Consider the following 19,702-nt stretch of genomic DNA (forward strand, 5'->3'; position numbering starts at 1 on the left):
AAAAATGAAAGAACCTGCAGCAAACAGGAGATCCAGTATGTAACCAGGAAATGTCACCGCTAGATTTCTGAATGAGTGGTTAAGTTTTTACCACTATGATTTCAGTAACCACACCCATTTCCTTCAGAAATCAGAGTAAACAAAGATGTGTGAGGCAGGTGTGTGTGATACTCCACTCCTTTTCTATTAGATTTCTGTTAAATACAGTGCTTGTACTCTGAGTCCTGTCGTTCCAACCCTTGGGGGTGTTTCTGTTGCTGATGAAGGTGCTGAGATCTATGAGTTGGAAACCAACCTCTTCCCCTGTTGTGATAGGAGAGTTTTCACGTGTCTGTGAAACCCTTCTCGGTCACTGAATTTCTGGTGGTTTTCCTCCTGCTTTGCTGGCTGCATGGATGGAGGAAAGATGCAGAAAACACCTCAGAGGATCCTAATCAGGAATAAGGGATGGAACAGAAAACTGGGGCAGCAACATGTGAGGAAGTAGTGTCTTGACAGTGAGACGTGGTAGGCTGAGAATCGCCTCCCCAGGGAAGTGGTAGAAGCTGTCGTCACTTGGGGTGTTTAAAATTAGACTAAACAAATCACTAGGAAGTGGATGGTGGGGAATAAGCTGGCACTTGCCAGGAGACACTGGCTGACCTAATGCAAAATAGGATCTTGCATCCCTCAACATCTTTGTCTCTTAATAGCGTGTAAACACACCCTGAGAAAAGCACTGGGGCTTTTAAAACTTTGCTTTGAATTTGGGCTTATTCTTTTTTGATGTACAGCTTTGTGCATTTCAGCAAGATCTGATAACTTGATTTCTGTTTCCAGCTGATGATGCTTGCGGAGGGACTTTGCGGGGACAAAGCGGAATTATCTCAAGCCCTCATTTTCCTTTGGAGTATGGCAATAACGCAGACTGCACGTGGACTATTCTCGCTGAACCTGGAGACACTATTGCTCTGGTTTTCATGGATTTTCAGCTGGAAGATGGATATGATGTTTTAGAAGTTGCTGGAACAGAGGGATCTTCACTCTGGTAGGTTACTACTGGCCATACTTCATTGTGCTCTGTATAGTCATGTAGTACCCGCTGACATTTTGGGTGTGCAGATACAAACTTTATAGGCTGTTTAGAGTGAACAGAGTTTGTGCCTGAATGAGGGTAGTTCCCGGTTATTCCCAGTCACGGGTTGTAGCTGCTACATTCTAATGAAACTCCCTTGGATGCTTTTTATTTGCTTGGTAAACTTCGCAGTGACTATTGTCTATTTTAAATCATATTCTCTGCGATAAGATTTCATAGTGCAGCTGGTTAGAAGAAATAAAGAATAAAAAAAACCCCAACACTTCAAAACCCAAGAAACCCTGCTCAAACATTGTCACTCTCAAACCTTGCTTTTGCTAAATTGATTTCTGATTATTGCTAAATATGTTGCTGACAAGTTGACTTTACTGTTAACGAACTTTTAGCAAATGTTTCTACAGATCAGCTTGTCCTTTAGACAGGAGGCTGTGTATAGAATTTCAATACCCCTCTCATCCCATGGTTTGCTTGAGCAACACTTTCAGAAATACTGCTTTTATGTATAATAAATGCCACATGGATTTTTTTCCGATATCCAAGAGCTGCCCAAATGATCAGTGCTATGAAGTCTGAAGTGAGGGCTTGCAGAAGGAATTTGCCATGTTGCTTATGTTGCTTTTATAGCAGAGGATGACTCTGCCTCTAGTTGATCTTCTGCACTGTGATTGCACTCAACAAACAGTTAAAAGTCCTAACTAGCAGCAAATGGAAGGGAGTAGTCTTAAACCCAACATCCCTCTGGAAGGGAAGAATTAAGTGTTTGAAATAATTAGGTGTTGCCTGGGATTATCAGCAGGAAGGTTAAATTACGATTATTTATGAGGATTCTGTTGCAGCCACAAATAACATTAATTTATACTTGCCTGGCAATTATGGGGGAATAGGATTTGAATGTTTAGGATGTATTGATGTGAGAGAACTTGCCATTTACCATGTACCAATTGTTTACTGTTCCCAGGACCCCTCTGAAAATTAGATGTTGCTGTTTCATGAAAAAAAACCTGGTTTTATTAGCATGCATTAATATTTTAGGGCACTGTTAGTTTTTTAGCCATTAATGTGCCACAGCGAGGATCAGTCATCTGTGGTATGAGGTAAAGATGAATGTAGCTAGTTAAGAAACATTATTCAGCCTGGAGGTGTTGCCAGTGCAGCACTGTGTCTTGTCGTATCAAAAATAAAACAATGTCTGTCAGAGTGAACCTGCTGGAAAAAAATTAGTAAACTACCCATAAATGCAGCATGGTAGAACTTTAAAAATGGCAAATGTATCTTTGAAATATAAGCCCTTTGACTTTCAGTAGTACATGTATGTGCAGATGTGCTCTTCTAAAAATGAGATTTAGGAGCTATTTTAAAGGTAGTATGTTTTACAGACATATGGTTTGGGGCCTTGTCGGAGGGAATAATGATGTATTTACTTTCCTTCTTCCCTCTTCCCCAGCAAGTGCCCATGTACTGCAACTTTAATGATTCTTTTCTTCCAAATCTGTTTTCACTGGGAGTTGGATGAACTCTGTGAGCTCAAACAGCAGTGGCCTCTTGTTTGAATCAGCTGGTGGAGCAGGTCAGGCGAGATGTGCTGTGTTAATGAGTGAAACAGGTCACACAAACATGAATTTCATCCAGGACTTGTAGAAGAAGCTGTTCCTGCTTTTTGAGGTTCATCCTGCATTTTTATAGCTCCATGAAATACACAGGGGCAAGATAAACACACCAGTCAATTCAAAGGGACCTCATTTAGTATTCTTGAGAAGTAAACTTTTCAGTCCCATAAGTGGAATTACAAAGCGTCTTATTTTGAATTGCATTTTTCAAAGCTAGCCTTCACAGCTCGGAGCCTGATAATTAAATTCAGATGACTCATTTTTCCCATTTTTTTAATAATTTTTGCCCGTAGGGGGAAAAAACTGGAGCTCGTATCTCCTCTTTAAACATGTTGATATGATTCAGCTTGAAAATATAGCTAAAAACCTTTTTTCCCCCTCTGTCTATGAAAACATAGTTTTAATTATTGTTAATATGGCAGATAGACTTGCGGCCAAATAAGCCATTCCATTGAAGTGTCTTGCAGCTAAATATTTCATTTCCTAAGTGTTATACTTTTAATCTGGTCCAGACATGTACACAAATAAATAAAATTAAATTTCATCTGGAGTGCAATTCATAGGTATTTTCAAGCTATGGAATGTTATATAACAGTAGTATTTACAAGAGCACTAACTCAGCACATTAAGCCTGACTTGGCTTGCACTTACTAAAAATCTCCTGCATTGTCATTCGCCCTCCCCTCTTTAAAAATAAATGCTTTGTTGGTTTTTTGTGTGCCTTCAGCGGTCGCCACAGCTGTATCAGCTGTGCTGCACGTCGATCTCGGCACACACAACCGCTCCCCGGAGAATCCCGTTACAAGTTTCATTTGGTCCCCGACCTGTCGGATGCGAATCCTGCAATAAGTCTTGAAAGGGAAAGAGCATGGCAGGTCTAAGCATTCATATGTCAAGCAGAGCAATAGAGGTTGAGTAGCTATTTGAGACATATTAATAAAATAATACATTTACAGCTCTTTTAACTGCTACCGCAGTTTCTGTCATGGGACCTTGGGTCTAGATTTCCTTGACAGGTGAGAAATAAAATTCTACTGAGCAGAGAACAGGCGGGTAAAAAAGTAGCAGTGTGAAAAAGAGCCCGTCAGATTGGAAGGGTTGATGTGGGGGTCTCCAGGCTAGAGAGAAAAATTGGAAGAATGGCAGTAGCTGCCCTGTTCTCCTTTGAGGTTAGCTGGAGCGGCCATCCTAATCACAGCCCTTCTCTACTAGGGCAAGGATGCACTGGACACGGAGCGGGATGTGTAGTATATATGTTCTCTTATGTCATTATTCCCTGACTTTTTCTTATCTTCAAGATTTGGGGTTCTCTTCCCCCTCATTTTGTACTAACTGAGAGCTCTGAAAGGATTAATGAAATTCTTCCCTATAAATACATGTAAAAGAAGAAAATCCCTCAAAGCAGCTTGGGCTCCAGTCCTTAAGGGGACTGAGCTCTGATCATGTGCTTTGTGTCAGTATCTGCTCAGAGCTGACTAAATCCCTCGGCTAACACTTCTCGGGAATATCTGCTGATTATGGCTGTTCCGTGGTACCTGGTTTAAAGCTTTCTTCAGTGGTGAGCATCCGTGAAAATACCAAAGTATTTCAAGCTGAGCGCCTAAAACATCCAAAGACCATGTCTGATGATAAGGAAGTCTCCAGGCTGGTCCTGGATGGCACTGAGCCTGCTCTGTGGCAGACGTGTCCCAGCCTCATCTTCCCTTTCATAGCTCAGTGATTGCTCTGAAGCTTTGGGTAGGTTTGACTTTGTTTGAAATACTGTCTTTGATCTCCTATATGTCTTTCTGTGAGTCCATAGGTAAGTTGCTGGGGGGACGTCTGAGGTGACAGGATGGGAGCTCCTGCGGGGACGGTGGGAGCCTGGGTGCTGCAGCTCAGTACTGGTGGCTGTACCCTCTTGTCACACCTCCAGCATCGATGTGTCCCCTGAAGGTTTAGAGAAAGTAGGAGTGTGCTGTGCAGCAACTGTTTGGCTGCATTCTGAGCACACATTAATTAGAGGGTAAGTTTTTGCTTTGCCTGTGGTGGAAGAGGTCTGGAATTTTCTACATTTGTGCGTATTTGCTGCTGTTTAAGTGTATGCAAACAATGAAAATGTGGTTGTCTGTCTCCTGTGCTTCTTTTTGTCATCTGTTTAGATCTCATCTAGCTGGTCTGGGACCTGTATCTAATATTAGGCATAATGACTTGTATTATGATTATTAAAGCATTATGCTGGTTTTGCCAGAGAAGGTGGTGGTGTAGGAAATGATGAATAATCCAATTTATGTGTGTGTTTGCAAGACTTGACTAAGATCAAGTGTACATTTTTCTGGATATAATGCAAATATTCAGCAAAGAAGGTTTTTGCAGTTATTCCAATATAGCTGAAGCAGGCAAGATGGGTAAAAGGTAGAAGCCTTGTTCTTGGGCTGTGTAGGTGCAACGTGTGCATGCAACAGAGTTCCTCTAAAGCAGGGATTTTCAAAGTTGGGGGAATATAGGAAGACAGTCTAATGTTTGCCATGTAAAGTTTCTTTTATGCTATTGAGTTAGGAAAATAGGAGGAAGTGAAGGGGAGATGTTGTAAGCTTCAGCTGTCTGCTGAACAGGTAAGCAGCTGGCGATACCGTTTTCCCCCCAGAACGATGTTTGGTGCTCCATGGCTATTTGTTCCACTAGTGAAACTATTTAGAAACCTCTGCTCCTGCCAAAGGAATTAGTTCCATGAGATAAAACTAACGAGTATCTCACTTGTCTGACTATGACAGACTGTCTGGCATGTTTTGAAGGTTCATTAGATGTTTCTAATTTTCAGATGGGAAATTTACCTTGAGTTGTAGATGACTTCTTTAATAATGAGGCTTTTAAAATCTTTTATAGCTATTTTGCAACTGTATTTGGTAGATTATGAGAATCCAAATTGGTAGGCTTTTAGCTAGGAAGGGTGCTCATGTTGCTGCTATATTGTAGTCTGGTGTTTTTCAGATCAAAAACATTACAGGATGTGAAGGGTCAGAACCTTTTTGGGTTGTTCTTTAGCCTTGTATTAGGTTCTAGTGCAGCAATTAACCTTCTTCCCCCTTGCCCTCCTTAGCCTTATTTCACATAATCTTTTTGCTTGAGCTCAGCTGAAACAGAATGTTACCTGGCAAAGCACCTCATAGTATCATGCTGAGAAAGCTGCATGTTGACCTGGAATATGATTTGGTTTTGAATTACTTCCTTCATTTGCCACTGGGTCCTTGGTTTTCTGTCCAAATTTTGAGCTTGCTTAGCCCAACCTATAGAAATCGCACCATAGCTTGGGAATGGAAACTGCTGCAGTTGCTTATCCTTCTTCTCTGTGCAATCCAGACTGTGTCCACCCTTCTGAATTAGTCCACCATGGTGCATTTCCCCATGAACTTAATTATGTTTCTTTGTCTCTTAATTTCCTAGAAGCAAGGGAGCATGCCTTAACATGTGCATATGTATTATTTTGCATTACTTTTCTACCACAGCGGTGCCTGTTGTGAAGGCAGTGCGGGCATCTTGCTCTGCTTCAGCAGTACTATAGTACATGTGTTGAGCAATGGGTAAAAACAAAAGGGACCATGTGCCAGGCTCACCCTGGGAGAACTGAGGACCTTTGAATTTAAGGTTCCTCTGCTTAATTCTATAATATCTTCCTTTCTGGAGCTGAACCCAGGAGATCCCTTTTGGACATTAGCCCTTTCTGGAAAAGCACTTCAGAAATTGTCTTGTTGCTGTGTTTCTGCAGAGAGCTGAGTGAGGGAGAGGAATGGTTGGAAGAATATCACCTATGTTTCAGTAGCTTTCTTAACTGTTGCTGACTTATTTCTTTCCTTGTCATTCTCTGCAGTTGACCCTTCTCTCCCCACCACCCTTGTCTATCTGCTAAGTGGTTTCTAATACTTGTCAAAGTTCTCTTAGGCGAGATCTGCTTTGTGCTTTCCTCTCAATGCCAGTTATTTCATACCACTGGCCAGGCTAATCTATTAGCACATCTTGTGCTCTACCAGTAAGAGATTAGAGATTACCTGTGTTCTCGAAGGTCACTGTTTCAGATGATAATGTTGGTTGGTGAAAAACTGTTCTCTGTATGTGCTTCTGATCCTTAGATAGCTATCTTGGAGCTTTCAGCATGTATTTTCATCTCGGACCTCAGTCGATGTCTACTGAAGTCAATGGAAAGACTTTGGCTCCACAGGGCTTGTGAATCAGGCTTTAGTGTATTGTCACATACTACAGTGTGCTCCTCTTGCCACCATATTGCAGCTCAGGAGCACTGTCTCTGCATCTGATGTTGCCGCTGGTTATACTGATGATGCTGCTACCAGTATGGGGTAGTGGGAGAGTGCTTGCAGGAATCTTGCAGGCTTTGAATTACAACAAACAACTGCCCAGCATGGCACGTGGGAGCCAAGAACGGGTCCTCTCCACTGTGCTCCCCCCGTGTGCTCCCCAGCAGCTGCCGTTCTTTGCAGGGGCTCTGTAAAACAGATTGCCTGATGACTGGTTTGAAATGACTTTCATCTCACGCTTGCCACTTCCTCTTTGATTTTTTTCCAGTCAGTAATCGCTTTTATTTGAAAGTTCACAAGCATTATCCTGCCCTGGTGCATGTATGAGGCTGAAGACTTGAATTTTGTGTGTCTTGAAATAACTTATTTCATCACTAGTTAAAGCCTAGGTAATGCAAGTGTGAAAGTTTTCTTTTCCTGTGCAATGAATTAAGCTTCCTTATTGTAAGAGCTAGTTAACTAATGGATGCTTTTCTTCCGTGGTAATGTCTTCCATAGGACCGGGAATGAATAAAAAATGTGTATGAAGTGGCTTTTGAAATCCTTATCTAAACGTCAGTTATGTCTTCACAGGGATCTGGAAAATAGACTTCCTTATTTGACTGGTACAGTTTAAATATTTTTTTTTTTGCTTCTAAAGCATTCACAGTGCTTTTAATTGGAAACAAATTCTACAAAGGCTTTAAAGCTGTAAAACATTGCTTTAGTGGGAAACAGTCTTCTTGCAAAACCCCCTTTTCTTGTAGAAGGTGCATTCTCTTGGAGATAACATTTTGGAGAAGTTTGTCAGAAACCAGACCATCCCTGCTCACGCAGCCAACTTCGGAAATGCCTGCAGCTCTCCTTGCTGGCGGTGCGGTGGTGGTGGTCCCCTCTGGCATGTGTGCGTCAGTTCCCTGGGATGTACCAGCTTTTGTAGCTTGCTGTACTGCACTTCAGGCCTTATTTTAATACGGATCTGCAATATATATAAAGAACAGGAATTTGTAGGTCAGTGAGCTGATTTCTCCCTGATGGGAGTTGGCTGGCACAGTATGAGGAGCCCTCGGTTCCTGGTGGTAGCTGAAAGGTAGAGCCGATTGCTTCCCTAGTGGATGCAAACGATTCGTGAGCATCTTGATTGCTATTTTGAAGTGGAGTTAAAGGATTAATAATGCTTTGCACAAAGTCATTTCTGCAGAGTAGTATTGCACGTTGTCCTAGAGCTCCTTGGCCTCTTGCACTGCAGAACTGGGAAATTCTGGAAGAAAGGGCTGATCAGGGTAGGATGGTATTTAAAGGTGTTCCGTAGTTTAGCATATATTTCTGGTAGGGAAGGGAAGATTTCAACTGTACCCCAGCTGAGAAAAATAATGTGCAGGCTATGTTAGCTCTCATCAGCTAAGCAGTTAGCTGACAAAATGTACAACTCCCTCCCGAAGTCACAGCGTGGCCAAAGATGGAGGCGGCAGAACTCGCTTCTCCTTGCTGCTGGCTGCTCGCCCTTCTGTAGCAAGGCGCGTGCTCAGTGCTTCCAGAAGACTGAACTGCTCTTCTGCCGGGAGCGTGGCAGGGAGAGAGACTTTTGTGAGAAGTGACAATGAAAGGGCCTCATGACCTCTCCCACTCATATTTCATTCAATAAAACATGATTAGATTTCATATACCACTTTCTGGCTAATCTTGTTTTTCCATGCATTAATATGATTAATTCTATTTGCTAGATAGTAGAGAGCATTTCATTAATATTCAGGCTAGCTTTTTAAGCCAAGAAGGATGATGCTTTTAGGCTGAAAATTACCCTGATCACATTTTAATTGTCCTTTTTTTATCCTAATTTGTCCTTCTTTGTTGTTTGGTCACCTCTGAGGCAGAGAGAGAGCCCTATGTGAAGGCTTCTGTTGTGTGGACTGCATGTCAAGGGATGAGGTTCAGAAAGGCCTGTAGCATGTGGGGAAAAATCCTTGAAGGTTACTAAACATGAAGAAACTCATATTTAGCTATTTCTGTCCTGGACGAAAATGTGTCAGAAGAAAAAGACAGGCTTGTTTGCAAGAACACTCAATACCTGCAAGCTAAAGAATTTTTTTGGGTTTTGGTTTTGTTTTGGTTTTTTTTTTTGAAAGATAGACCTCGTGCAAATGAGTGTAACGCAGCTGGCTGAAAGCTGAGAAAAATACCGGTGATCTCAAGAATACCTTCTGGATGTGACCCAAAATACAAGTGACCATATAGATTGCAAAACGGTGAATAATACCTTTATTTGGCAGGGGAAGGAGACTTTACGTAAGTGCAAATGATGTTGCAGGTTGTAAAAAGTTGGACATCTGAGGTCATCTTTAAAACACTATGTCTTTTCCTCTGCTGTTCTAGTGGGACACTGAGCTTTCCCAGTTTAAGCAAGGATTTGGACAAATGATGGTGGGGAAGATCACTGACTTCACTTACATGGGCTTCCAGGAGATGTCTCTGCCTTACCCATTGCGTTTTTTCCTGTTCAGAAATCAATTTGTGTCGTTTTCGGTGCCAGGCTCCACCGTTGTTTAAGCTGACTGAGGATGTGAATATGCAGAGGGTCTCCCGTTGCAGAGGTATTCACTGTGTTGAGGGAATTGGATTTGCATGTCAAAATCTGTCTGCCGGAGCTGATAATAGTCATGTTTTACACTGCTCGCCCTTACCTACAACTTCAGAGTTGAAGAGCGGAGACACCTCTGCAGCTGTTGCAGTACTTTCAAAGACCTCTTTCTTCTGGGGTTTCTTTGTGGACCAATTCACGGATGCTTTCTTATATTTACAAGTTGTGTTAAAGAATGCAAGTACTTTGTTTTCATGTCACCTGCTTCACAAAATATATTTTAAATTATCTTTGCTTGCTGGGTTTTCCTCACTAGGTGCACTGCAGCTGCTTCTCATATGAAAGCATGGGCTTGTTCACCTGTATTGTTTCTGTAGCTCTCCTTCATGTGCTGTAGGTGGAAGTCACAACTGATAGATTGTTTAGTGCTGAATTCATCTTTCTTGTTTAAATTGATTTTTTTGGATGTCTGATGCTAATGTATCTTATGTACTGCGATTCAACTCCCTTCTAATTTGCATTATGTGCTAATTCATTAAAGTTGGAAGAATTGCTTTTAGCATAGTTTGCATAAGCTCAGGCTGCAGAGAAGTGTCATTTTTCGACAATTCTCAGGTTGTATGTGTCTCTCCAACCTGATATTTCCACTTGCCTCTAGAAATATTTAAGTGCATGAAATACGGGGAAGAAAATATCTATAGAGAGCCTACTTTAGATGTTTGGCTGCTGAGGGTAACGTGATGAAGTATATGTGTGTTGTTTTCTGCTCTTTAGACAAAGTGTAGCCCTCTAGCAAGATAGAGGTGTCAGATCAGCACCTTCCAGTCATGAAAAATTGCAGAAGTGAAGTGTAAGAGGCCCCTGAATGCTCCTGGTGGAAGGCTCTCTGAAGTCTGTCTCTCCTGTATAAACAAGAGTTGGATCAATATCTTGCCAAGTAGCGAGTTGGCAGCAAACTGAATTCTAGATGGGAAGGAAGGATGTTCTTGTGCCTTGGACTTATTTCCATTTACTGTCGTGGTGGGCAAGCAGCTTATCACCACACCTTTGTCTCTTCTTGTGCATTCTAGTCCTTCAGTCCAACCTCTTCCTATTTAGATTGCAGCTGAGATTTGGGTTTGCGAACTGGCAATATCAACATACTGACAGGTTTGAGATAATACACCAGGTCGTGACTCAGGAGCACTGAACTTGGCAGTAACCTGTTGTGAGCTTGTCAGATCACTTTACTTCTGTTTTTCCTTCCCTTGTTTTTTGTTTCTAAGGGAAGCTACTGAAGTTGGAGATCTCAGTCTGTTACTTTAGAGCTGACTCAACAGCATCTTGTTTCCCTTTGAGGATTTAGATACAGGACCTATTCCCTGTTTCTTCTAGGATGACAGAATATTTGGATAGCACAAAGCTTAAATATATTACTGTTGATTGATACAGGTTTTGAGGTTGTTCTAAGGCTGATATTAGCTGCATTCCTTCAATCTGTTCAGGTGCTGTCTCAGTTTGTACACAGACACAGCAAGGAGCTTTATTTTAGTAGAAGCTTCTGGTCTGATCTTCACATGTGAACAGCTCCACCACCCTTCCCCACGTGCTCTTAGACAGAGGCTGTGAGATGGAGAGTAGATGTGAAGACAGTGGAGGAAAATCTCAGTGTTTCAAATATTAACAGAACGCTGATGTGTTTTGTTACAGTTCCTCTCAATAGGACAAATTTAAATAGTGTTACCACAGCCATTGCTGCAGCCATAGAAATGGAAGAACTGTTCAGGTTAAGAATTAGAAAGTGTTTTCAGAGCTAGTTTATTGTATTTAAGATATATCTTGACATATCTATATATCTACAATGTGTCTTGACAAATACAATGGAGTACAAAAACATGTATTTATTTTTAGATAGCCAAACTTCTGCAATTTGATAGCTGTAGTACAGTCCTGGTGGCCTTTTGTCCTTGAGTAACAACCTTTCAGCTAAAGTGGAAAAAATTGACTTGTGTTCCTGTTGTTTGCTTAGTGCAGGCCTGAGCTGCTGCTGTTTTAAAAGATAAAGATACCCTGGCAAGGATCAATAATGGACAGGATAAGCAGGAGAACACGCAGAGAGTATTTTCCGTTCCAGATCTGTGAGATGCTTCTGGAAGTGAGCTATTCACAGGGGGGCTCCTGAATTCATAAGTGGAGAGGGAGTTGTAAATGAAGTGTTGAAGCGAAAGGCCTAATGGGAGTTCAGAACTGGTTAATACAGTATCACGTAGTAAAGCACTGTCTGAGATCTGAGATGGCGGAAACCTGAACTCTGCATCCTCAGGGTGAGCTGTTCCTTTCAAGGGCTTGATGTTTTTTTAAGGAGTTAGTCCAAAACCTGGTTCTGAGCTCAGGGAACAAGAACGGGCTGACAGGCAGAAATCCGAATGTTTTTCTGTTGTGGGATGTAGGAGGAAAATAATGAATTCTATAAGTTTTCTTGCGCCTTGGTATCTGTGTTTCTCTGTGCTTCAAAATCCAGTGTTTTCCTTTCTGCGCTGGGAGGTGCTGCCACTGATGGGTCTTGGCACAGATACATTTTTCTGTTTCACATGCTGCTTGACTCAAGCATGGACTGCAAATCTAGTAACATCAGTTATTAAATGCAAACATTTAAATATCTTGCCTCTTAATGTCTCTGATATCTTATACACAGAGATTTAATCAGCCTTCGCAAAGCCCAGATCGGGGAAGGAAATCATGTTTTTGGATTCATGCGTCTACTATATTTTGCTGCTGCTTCTTGGCAGTGTTTTGTTTTGTCATGGCAGGTCGTGATCTCTCTAGCTCGTGCTGAGTTTGTTTTTGGCAGTCTTGGCTGTTTTACAATACAGATGTTTTGATTCTTCTTCACAGGGACCTCTCTTGTGGCTGGATTTATAGTGGAGATCAAGAAGATGCCAGGGCATCAGTAAATATCAGAGGATTAGTAATAGACAAAATGTTGTCAACGGTTAATATCTGATGACTGTCTTCCTGGCCACAGTAAGCTGGAATTTTGCAAGATTCTGGAAAACTTGATGTGGTTCTGTGTAAAGGGCGATTCCTGCCTTGTAGAAGTCCAAAAAGGCAAAACGCAAGTAGCTGCTTCCCTGCCACTGCAGTGACCCACTGATTTGCTATGTGTCAGTAACTAGTTGCTTTTTTGCCAGTGACCTGAAAACTTGAGCAGCTCCCTCCCCACTTTTAGAACAGGCATGTTGGTTTGATACTTCCCAGTTTGGAGCACAGGGGAAATACCCATCTCTGTGTGCTTTCCTTTATCCCTTTTGTCTTCATTCTGTACTTTCTAAATTAATTTTTATAATCGTCTTTTAAATGATGGAGCAGTTCAAATTAGCTCTTTTAGTCAGAATTACCTGCATTAAAGATCTCCCTTAAAAAGGCAGGCATAAAAGTAATTAATTGCTTCAATTATAATAATGTGGCTTAGCTTGTGGTTTTCTGTTAGAAAAACCTGGTTTTGATAAGTCAGCTGTTCTTAAAAGGGAAAAAATAAAAGTGCTTCAGGCTGGAAGCTGGCATGAAGGAATTTTGAAGTAAGGTTGTTCGCTCTGTAATGTAACAGAATAAATTAACACCATCGATCCTGGCGTGATGCCCTGTGCTCGAAACAGCCTGCTGGGGCAGGGGAGTGCTCGCAGAGGGGTGAGGTTTTTTTGCCCAGTCACAGATGCTTTGTGTATGACTTTGAACAAATATCCTTTGGTTTTTTTTAAAGCCACACTGGAATTTCTGGAGCCTGAAAGAAAGTCAAAGGGAAAGGAAAACTAAAGGAAAATCTTGAAAGAAGTTTCAAAGCCAGCCTCTGCAGCGTTAGATGACTGGGTGCCTGAATATTGAAAACTGGCTTTGTGTGAGTGGCCGAGGACCCAGAGAAATGGTAGGAGGGGGGACAGGCCAACCAAGCGCTTGCTTCAAGCCTGCCTCCCTTTGCCTGATGAACTTTGGGTTGCTGCATCGGAGGGGATCTCCCAGCCTGGAAGGGGCAGGGAGGTTGCGCAGCGCGATGCTCAGGATCACAGTGCTCTGCTCTTCTGTTCCTCTTGCTTTCCTTCTGCCTGGGGACCGTTATGCCTCCCTGTGCTCTTTGTGCTGCCGGCACAGCTGCACCCCGGGTGCTGGGGCCCAGCGGGCACTCATGCTGGATGAGTGGTGCTGCTAGTTACTGAGCTGATGTCCTGGTGCAAACCCAGGTATTGGTGCTCCAATATGCCCGATGAGGCATCCGTGGGTTTTGCATCTTACTGCTGTTAAGTGGTGTCAGAAGTGCATGGGCCTCTTGTTCCAACCCAAACACAGGGATTTTAAAAGGCTGACTGATTTCTTGTTGTAGTTAATGGGCTGTATGAGATGTACTGTGGGAAGTGGTTCCTGATTGTAAGAACATCCAGTATGGAAAGCTTGGCCAGCTCTGTCCACTTTGCTTGATGTGTGCACAATCATTGCAGGTAGAGGAAAGCTCTTAGTAAAAATCTTTTGGTCTTTTTAAACTCAGTTAATGCATGCTCTGATTTGAACCTCATCTCCAGTTTAAAAAAGGAAAAGCTCATAAGCATCTATACTGTGACATTCTCTCTAAAAATAAAAACAGTTTTAAAACAGAAAATGTTTAAGCAAGAGGGTCTGTATATTGCTGTTCAATATCTGTCTGTCCTGTCCTTACTGCCCCCCAACAAGAAACCCTCAAAAGTAGGAAGACCTCAAGTGACTGTTGGTCAGAGCATGTTGTCATTGTTTTTTTTTTTTCTTCAACCTCTTAAGGAACTATAGATTTTTAGCATGAAATTAATATATTGGAGTTTTTGTGGGAAGAATAAAATACTCATTAAATTTTGCAACCCTGGAATATGTATAAAACAAAGCTTGCAATTAAAATTCATTTTGAAGCAAGCTAACAGAAGTTTTGTTTATGTTTAACATCTTTATGGGTGCCATTCTTTGTAAATTTGAATTAATTAAGTCCAAAGGGACAAAATAATAGATTCTGCATTTGCTGTGGATGCCAGTGCTCCCTTTGCTTTTGGCGCTTTTCCTCCTTCTTTGTGCAAGTTCTGATTTTTAAGAAGTTGCCAAAAAAGTAACTATTTTGTTTTTTATACCAAATTATCAAGAATCCGTCTTCCTAAATCTCTGAAAGACTGCAATGAATCTTTGGTAAAGACTTGATGCTTACTTACCTCCACTGACTCCAAGGTGTTTGCTGCTATGAAGTTCAGGAGATTTCAAATAGAAATTTTCTTATTTTCCTTCTAAACATTCTGTTAAGACAACTTGCAGCTGCTCTGGGGGTGTAAAAGTCTCGGATGGACTGGAGGCTGTATCCTGACATTCACCCTGAAGTTCTGAGGTTTCCTTAACTGAAACATAAACCAGTCTGAAATGTTTGGAATTGTGAATTTTGTGTTTCTTCCTCTCCTTAAATATTTTTCCTGGGATCCTTTTCTTAAGCAGTTTATAGGTAGCAAGAAAAGTAATGGAAAATATTTCCAAGTATGTGGCTGCTGTAATAAATCTGAGACCAGAACCTGACCTTGGCAGAGCTTTGAAACTCCCTTTGGCTTGCAGGTTAGAAGATGTCAGAGTCTGCAGAGTCAGTGGTTTGTAAGACTCTTCCCAGCAAAGTTGTATTGAACTGAAGTTTAATACAATTGAGTGAGACTATCTTTAACAGGCTGCACCAAGCCTCTAATGCTATAAACAATGTAGAGCTTGGAATAGGTTGTTAATGGCACTTTATTGATTGAAAGGGTAGAAAGTTCATCTAAACTGTGAATAATTCTGGTAGTTTCTTTGAAATTTGACTGCTGTGTAGCTATAATTGCTGCACCAAGCTTTCACTTATAAGTAGTAATGCTAATAAACCTATTAACATACATTGCTGCTTGCAGTAGTAAAGCTGTAAGGTTTCTTTGTAAGGCCACTTGATATGTCAGTCCTTCAGAGGCCTTGGCTGAAGGTTTAACATTGAAATCCTGCAAGGGAGATGCTCAGGTCCTTATAAAACAGGTGGGATTCCACAAAATTAGGGACTGGCTGCAGCCCAGGATGATGATGGCTTTCTTGCTGCAAGGTGACATTGCTGGCTCACATTCAGCCTTGTCCACCAGGACCCTCAAGTCTTTCTCTGCAAAGCTGCTTTCCAGGCAGTGACCCCCCAGCCTGTACTGGTGCGCAGTTAGCCCTCTCCCGGGGCAGGACTTCGTGTTTCCCTTTGAACTTCATGAGACTTCTGTCTGCCCATTTCTCCAGCTTACTGAGGTCCCTCTGGATGGCAATGCACCCATCTGGTATGTCAGCCACTCCCCGAGTTGTGTTGTCTGCAAACTTGCTAAGCGTGTGCTCTGTCCCGTTGTTCGGATTGTTAATGAAGGTATAAAACAGTATTGGCCCCACACTAACTATTGTATAAAGGTGGATTTTTTTTCTTTCAACAGAAAGTGGACTCTTTAATGTCTGCTGCCTTTCTCTGAAGCTGCTGTGGTCAGTTTAATTTCAGACTGAAGCATGTGTTTCAGGATTTCTTACCTGATGAAACGCTTGGAAATACAGAATCATAGAATCGTTAAGGTTGGAAAAGACCTCTAAGATCATCGAGTCCAACCGTCAACCCAACACCTACCATGCCCACTAAATCCATGTCCCTAAGCACCTCATCTACAATAGAATGATAGGCAAGTGTGGAGCAATCTGCTCCGGTGACACAAACCACGTCAGTCGAGGAGACTGAGTGGAAGAGATGCAGATTGATCTCCTCTGAGAATCTGGAAGAGGAAGAGAAACTGTTACAGCAGCAAAGGGCATGCAGAAGGCAGGTTTAAAAAAATAAAAAATAATAAAGTAAACCCCACTTTTGACATATTGGCACTGCTTTCAAGTAGTCAATAGTTTCTGTAGTTGGAAGACTTCAGGTTATGTTAAGGTCATCCACACAGGTTTCTTAAAAGGGAGGTTTTGCCCTTGTACAGTTCTTATTCTGCTGTCTTGGCAGCTTTGTTCAGGTGTTACAGGCCTCTTAATCTTCCTGAAAAAGCACACTGAGTAATGCTCCTGGTGTCGGTCACTGGAGGGAAGAGACTGGCCCAAGGTCCTGCAACAAACCTGTGGCTTAGTCATGGGTTCTGACGCTTAGCCCATGCCAAGCCCTCGCAGAGCTGTTGCCATCTGATAAAGCCGCTCTCGAGTGCAGTGAGGAAGGATTAATATGTTTGTTTTGTCTTAGCTGTGTTGGATGCAAGGCTGCATTTCATTCAGCATCAGGATTGAGTCAAGTGGTGAACTCTTCACTGATTTCTCAAGGAATGAGGTCATCCTGGGATTTTTGGGCCCCCCCTTAAAATGTAGGCCTTGCTGAAACAACGTGGGTTGTGTGTTCTCCTCATGCACATGTAATAGTGTTCTCTAATACTAGTGGTGTTTGTGTGCACGTGCCCAGAAGAAATATTAATATCTCCACCCTCCTGATCTAGCCAATATGGTGGATCATCCAAATATGTTAATCAACAGTAATAGGCAGTTGTGAGATCAGGGCTTTACCATCCCTGTCTCAGTCAAGTCCTACTTCACAAGCAACCACTGGGACTCTGCAGCTGATGCTTAATTTCTGGTTCCTGTTGAAGAATTTCTTCAGTGTCCTGTAGATTCATAAGTAGATATTTATATATTATTAGTTTATTTCAGTGAATACTTTTTTGTTGTTTGCTGTTCTTGGAAGCATAAAACATTTTGCAATGAAAGCGATGGAAAATATACTTCGGCAAATAAAGCAATTTATTAAGCATATTTAATATTATCTTAACTGGTGGTTGTGGTCTCCTTAAATGGTAGTATGATGAAATTTTTATTTTTCATGTAGAAATTATTTTAACCATATTGTTCATATTCTGTGGTATTTTATGCATAATATCACCCCCCTAGAGAATTGCAAGTCTCATCTGTCTGCCTGACTGAACATACCTGCTGTGGTTTTATGTGAAGTTAGGAAGAGCACAAGCAAATTTTTATTTTATCTATCTAAATGATGAATTCTGGGAAAGACAAAATTGGTTTGTCAAACTGCTGCTCTAACTGCACTTCTAATAACTTAGCACCTGCTTTTTTTGGTAACTATTATCAAATAAAAGAAACAGGTGGGTTTGTGGTTCAGTGGGAGCGGCACGCTTTTGAAGACCTGTTTCATTATCTTCACTCAAATTTGGAATGAAGATGCCCTCTCACCAAGAGCTGCAAGGTCAACAGGCATCATCCATGCTAAATGTGTTACCTTGCTGGACAGAGGGGGAAATGGGGGGAGCTCTTAAAACTGTAGCAGCTAGCAGCTGCAAACCAGGGCTCTGCTGTGCTAAGTGTCATACCAGCATGCAGAGGATGAGTTTGTTATTGCAGTGATTTGCAATCTAAATCGAAGTTAACAAGGGTGGCAGGATGTACTGCCTCTCTCGCACATCTGTGCAGATGGGCACGTGCTCTGTAATGCTCAATCTGTGCTTTGTTGCAAGATGGACTTAAAAGAAGCAAGCTGTTGCTCTCTTTACCGCAGTCCTGGTAGCTTTTTAGCTTCTGAGTAACCTGGTGTCTTTTTGGTCACATTAAAATCAAGCTGTGAACAAAAGTGGGTTATTGATTCTTTAAAACAAAAAGATTCTTTGTCAGCCAGTTAATGAGCAAAGAACACTTCCAGTTTCTGATTTTTGTCAGAGTGTTTAAGTTGTAACATCTCAATTAACTCATGACAGGGCCCTTCCTACTAAGTCTCAAAGTCATAAAGAATTAATCCGTTCCTGACTTAAGCAGAGTTTTGGGGGAGGTCTCTGCCAGGCTTGCCTGACTCAGGCTGCTGTGGATTGTTCTCAAAAACCATTTTGAGTGGCCGTGAGCTGCTGGGAGCAAGAAGGGGAGAGAAAAGGGCTTCCCTCTGATGGAAACCACGCAGACCCAGGGCTGCTTTTTGCTGTTAGGCTGCGGGGGATTTACTCAGATGACTCACTTATCACCCTCTGGGGACATAAGTACAGCCAGTGGCTTATTAAACTGCATGGTAGTTGGCATGAGGTTTTGCTATAATAATTTAAACTTGTGTTCTTGTGCTGGTTTTGGCTGGGGTAGAGTTAATTTTCTTCCCAGTAGCTAGTATGGGGCTGTGTTTTGGGTTTGTGCTGGAAACAGTGTTTGATAACACAGGGATGTTTTTGTTACTGCTGAGCAGTGCTGACACACAGTCAAGGCCTTTTCTGCCTCTCACCCCACCCCACCAGCAGCAGGCTGGGGGTGCACAAGAGGCTGGGAGGGGACACGGCTGGGACAGCTGACCCCAACTGACCAAAGGGATACCCCACACCGTACGATGTCATGCTCAGCATATAACGCTGGGGGAAGAAGGAAGGGGGGACGTTTGGAGCGATGGCGTTTGTCTTCCCAAGTCACCATTACGCGTGATGGAGCCCTGCTTTCCTGGAGGTGGCTGAACACCTGCCTGCCCATGGGAAGGAGTGAATGAATTCCTTGCTTTGCTTGCGTGTGTGGCTTTTGCTTTACCTATTAAACTGCCCTTTATCTCAACCCACGAGTTTTCTCACTTTTACTCTTCTGATTCTCTCCCCCATCCCATTGTGGGGGGAGTAAGCGAGCGGCTGGGTGGGGCTTATTTGCTGGCTGGGGTTAAACCATGGCAATCATCTTAATATTTCCTTTAACCTCTGAGATGTGAATAAGGCTAATAACTTATTAAATATGTAAGAGATACCTAATGTTTTTAGTGGTGCCTCTGCTATATTAAAAAAACAAACCACAACCCTCAAAGAAGTGCTTTCAAAGGCTCAACTCCTCACTGCAATGTCTAGAAAGAATTGCAGTGTTTTATTTGTGGGTTTTGTTTTGCTCTTAGTCCCAACCTGTGTGATACACCCAGCGTATCAGTAAGCTGCTGTGAACATGACTTCTCGTGGCTGTGTTACACAGCAGATAAGGCAATGGTGTAGAAGCATTACTGCAGAGAACATCTATTAAGTAAATCTGCTATTCAGAAATGCTCTAGTGCTTCCGCTACTATTGCTGTAATACAAGAGCTTTTGGGCTGTCTTCTACATGCACAGAAGAAAATTGCTAGCTTAAGGAGAGTGAAGGCTAAATAAGGTAAGATGAATTGCTGCTGTTCCCA

General features: G+C 42.1%; 1 protein-coding gene across 1 annotated transcript in view; it reads left to right on the forward strand.

The window, feature by feature from the left end:
* Positions 1-19,702, forward strand: part of CSMD2 (CUB and Sushi multiple domains 2) — a 309,987-nt gene that overhangs the window by 85,371 nt on the left and 204,914 nt on the right. Inside the window, exon 5 of the mRNA XM_076357104.1 lies at positions 820-1,027. Coding sequence (XP_076213219.1) covers positions 820-1,027 — 208 coding nt within the window. The remainder of the gene's footprint in view (positions 1-819; positions 1,028-19,702) is intronic.

This window comes from Aptenodytes patagonicus, chromosome 21, assembly GCF_965638725.1.
Source record: "Aptenodytes patagonicus chromosome 21, bAptPat1.pri.cur, whole genome shotgun sequence".
Classification (NCBI taxonomy): Eukaryota; Metazoa; Chordata; class Aves; order Sphenisciformes; family Spheniscidae; genus Aptenodytes; species Aptenodytes patagonicus.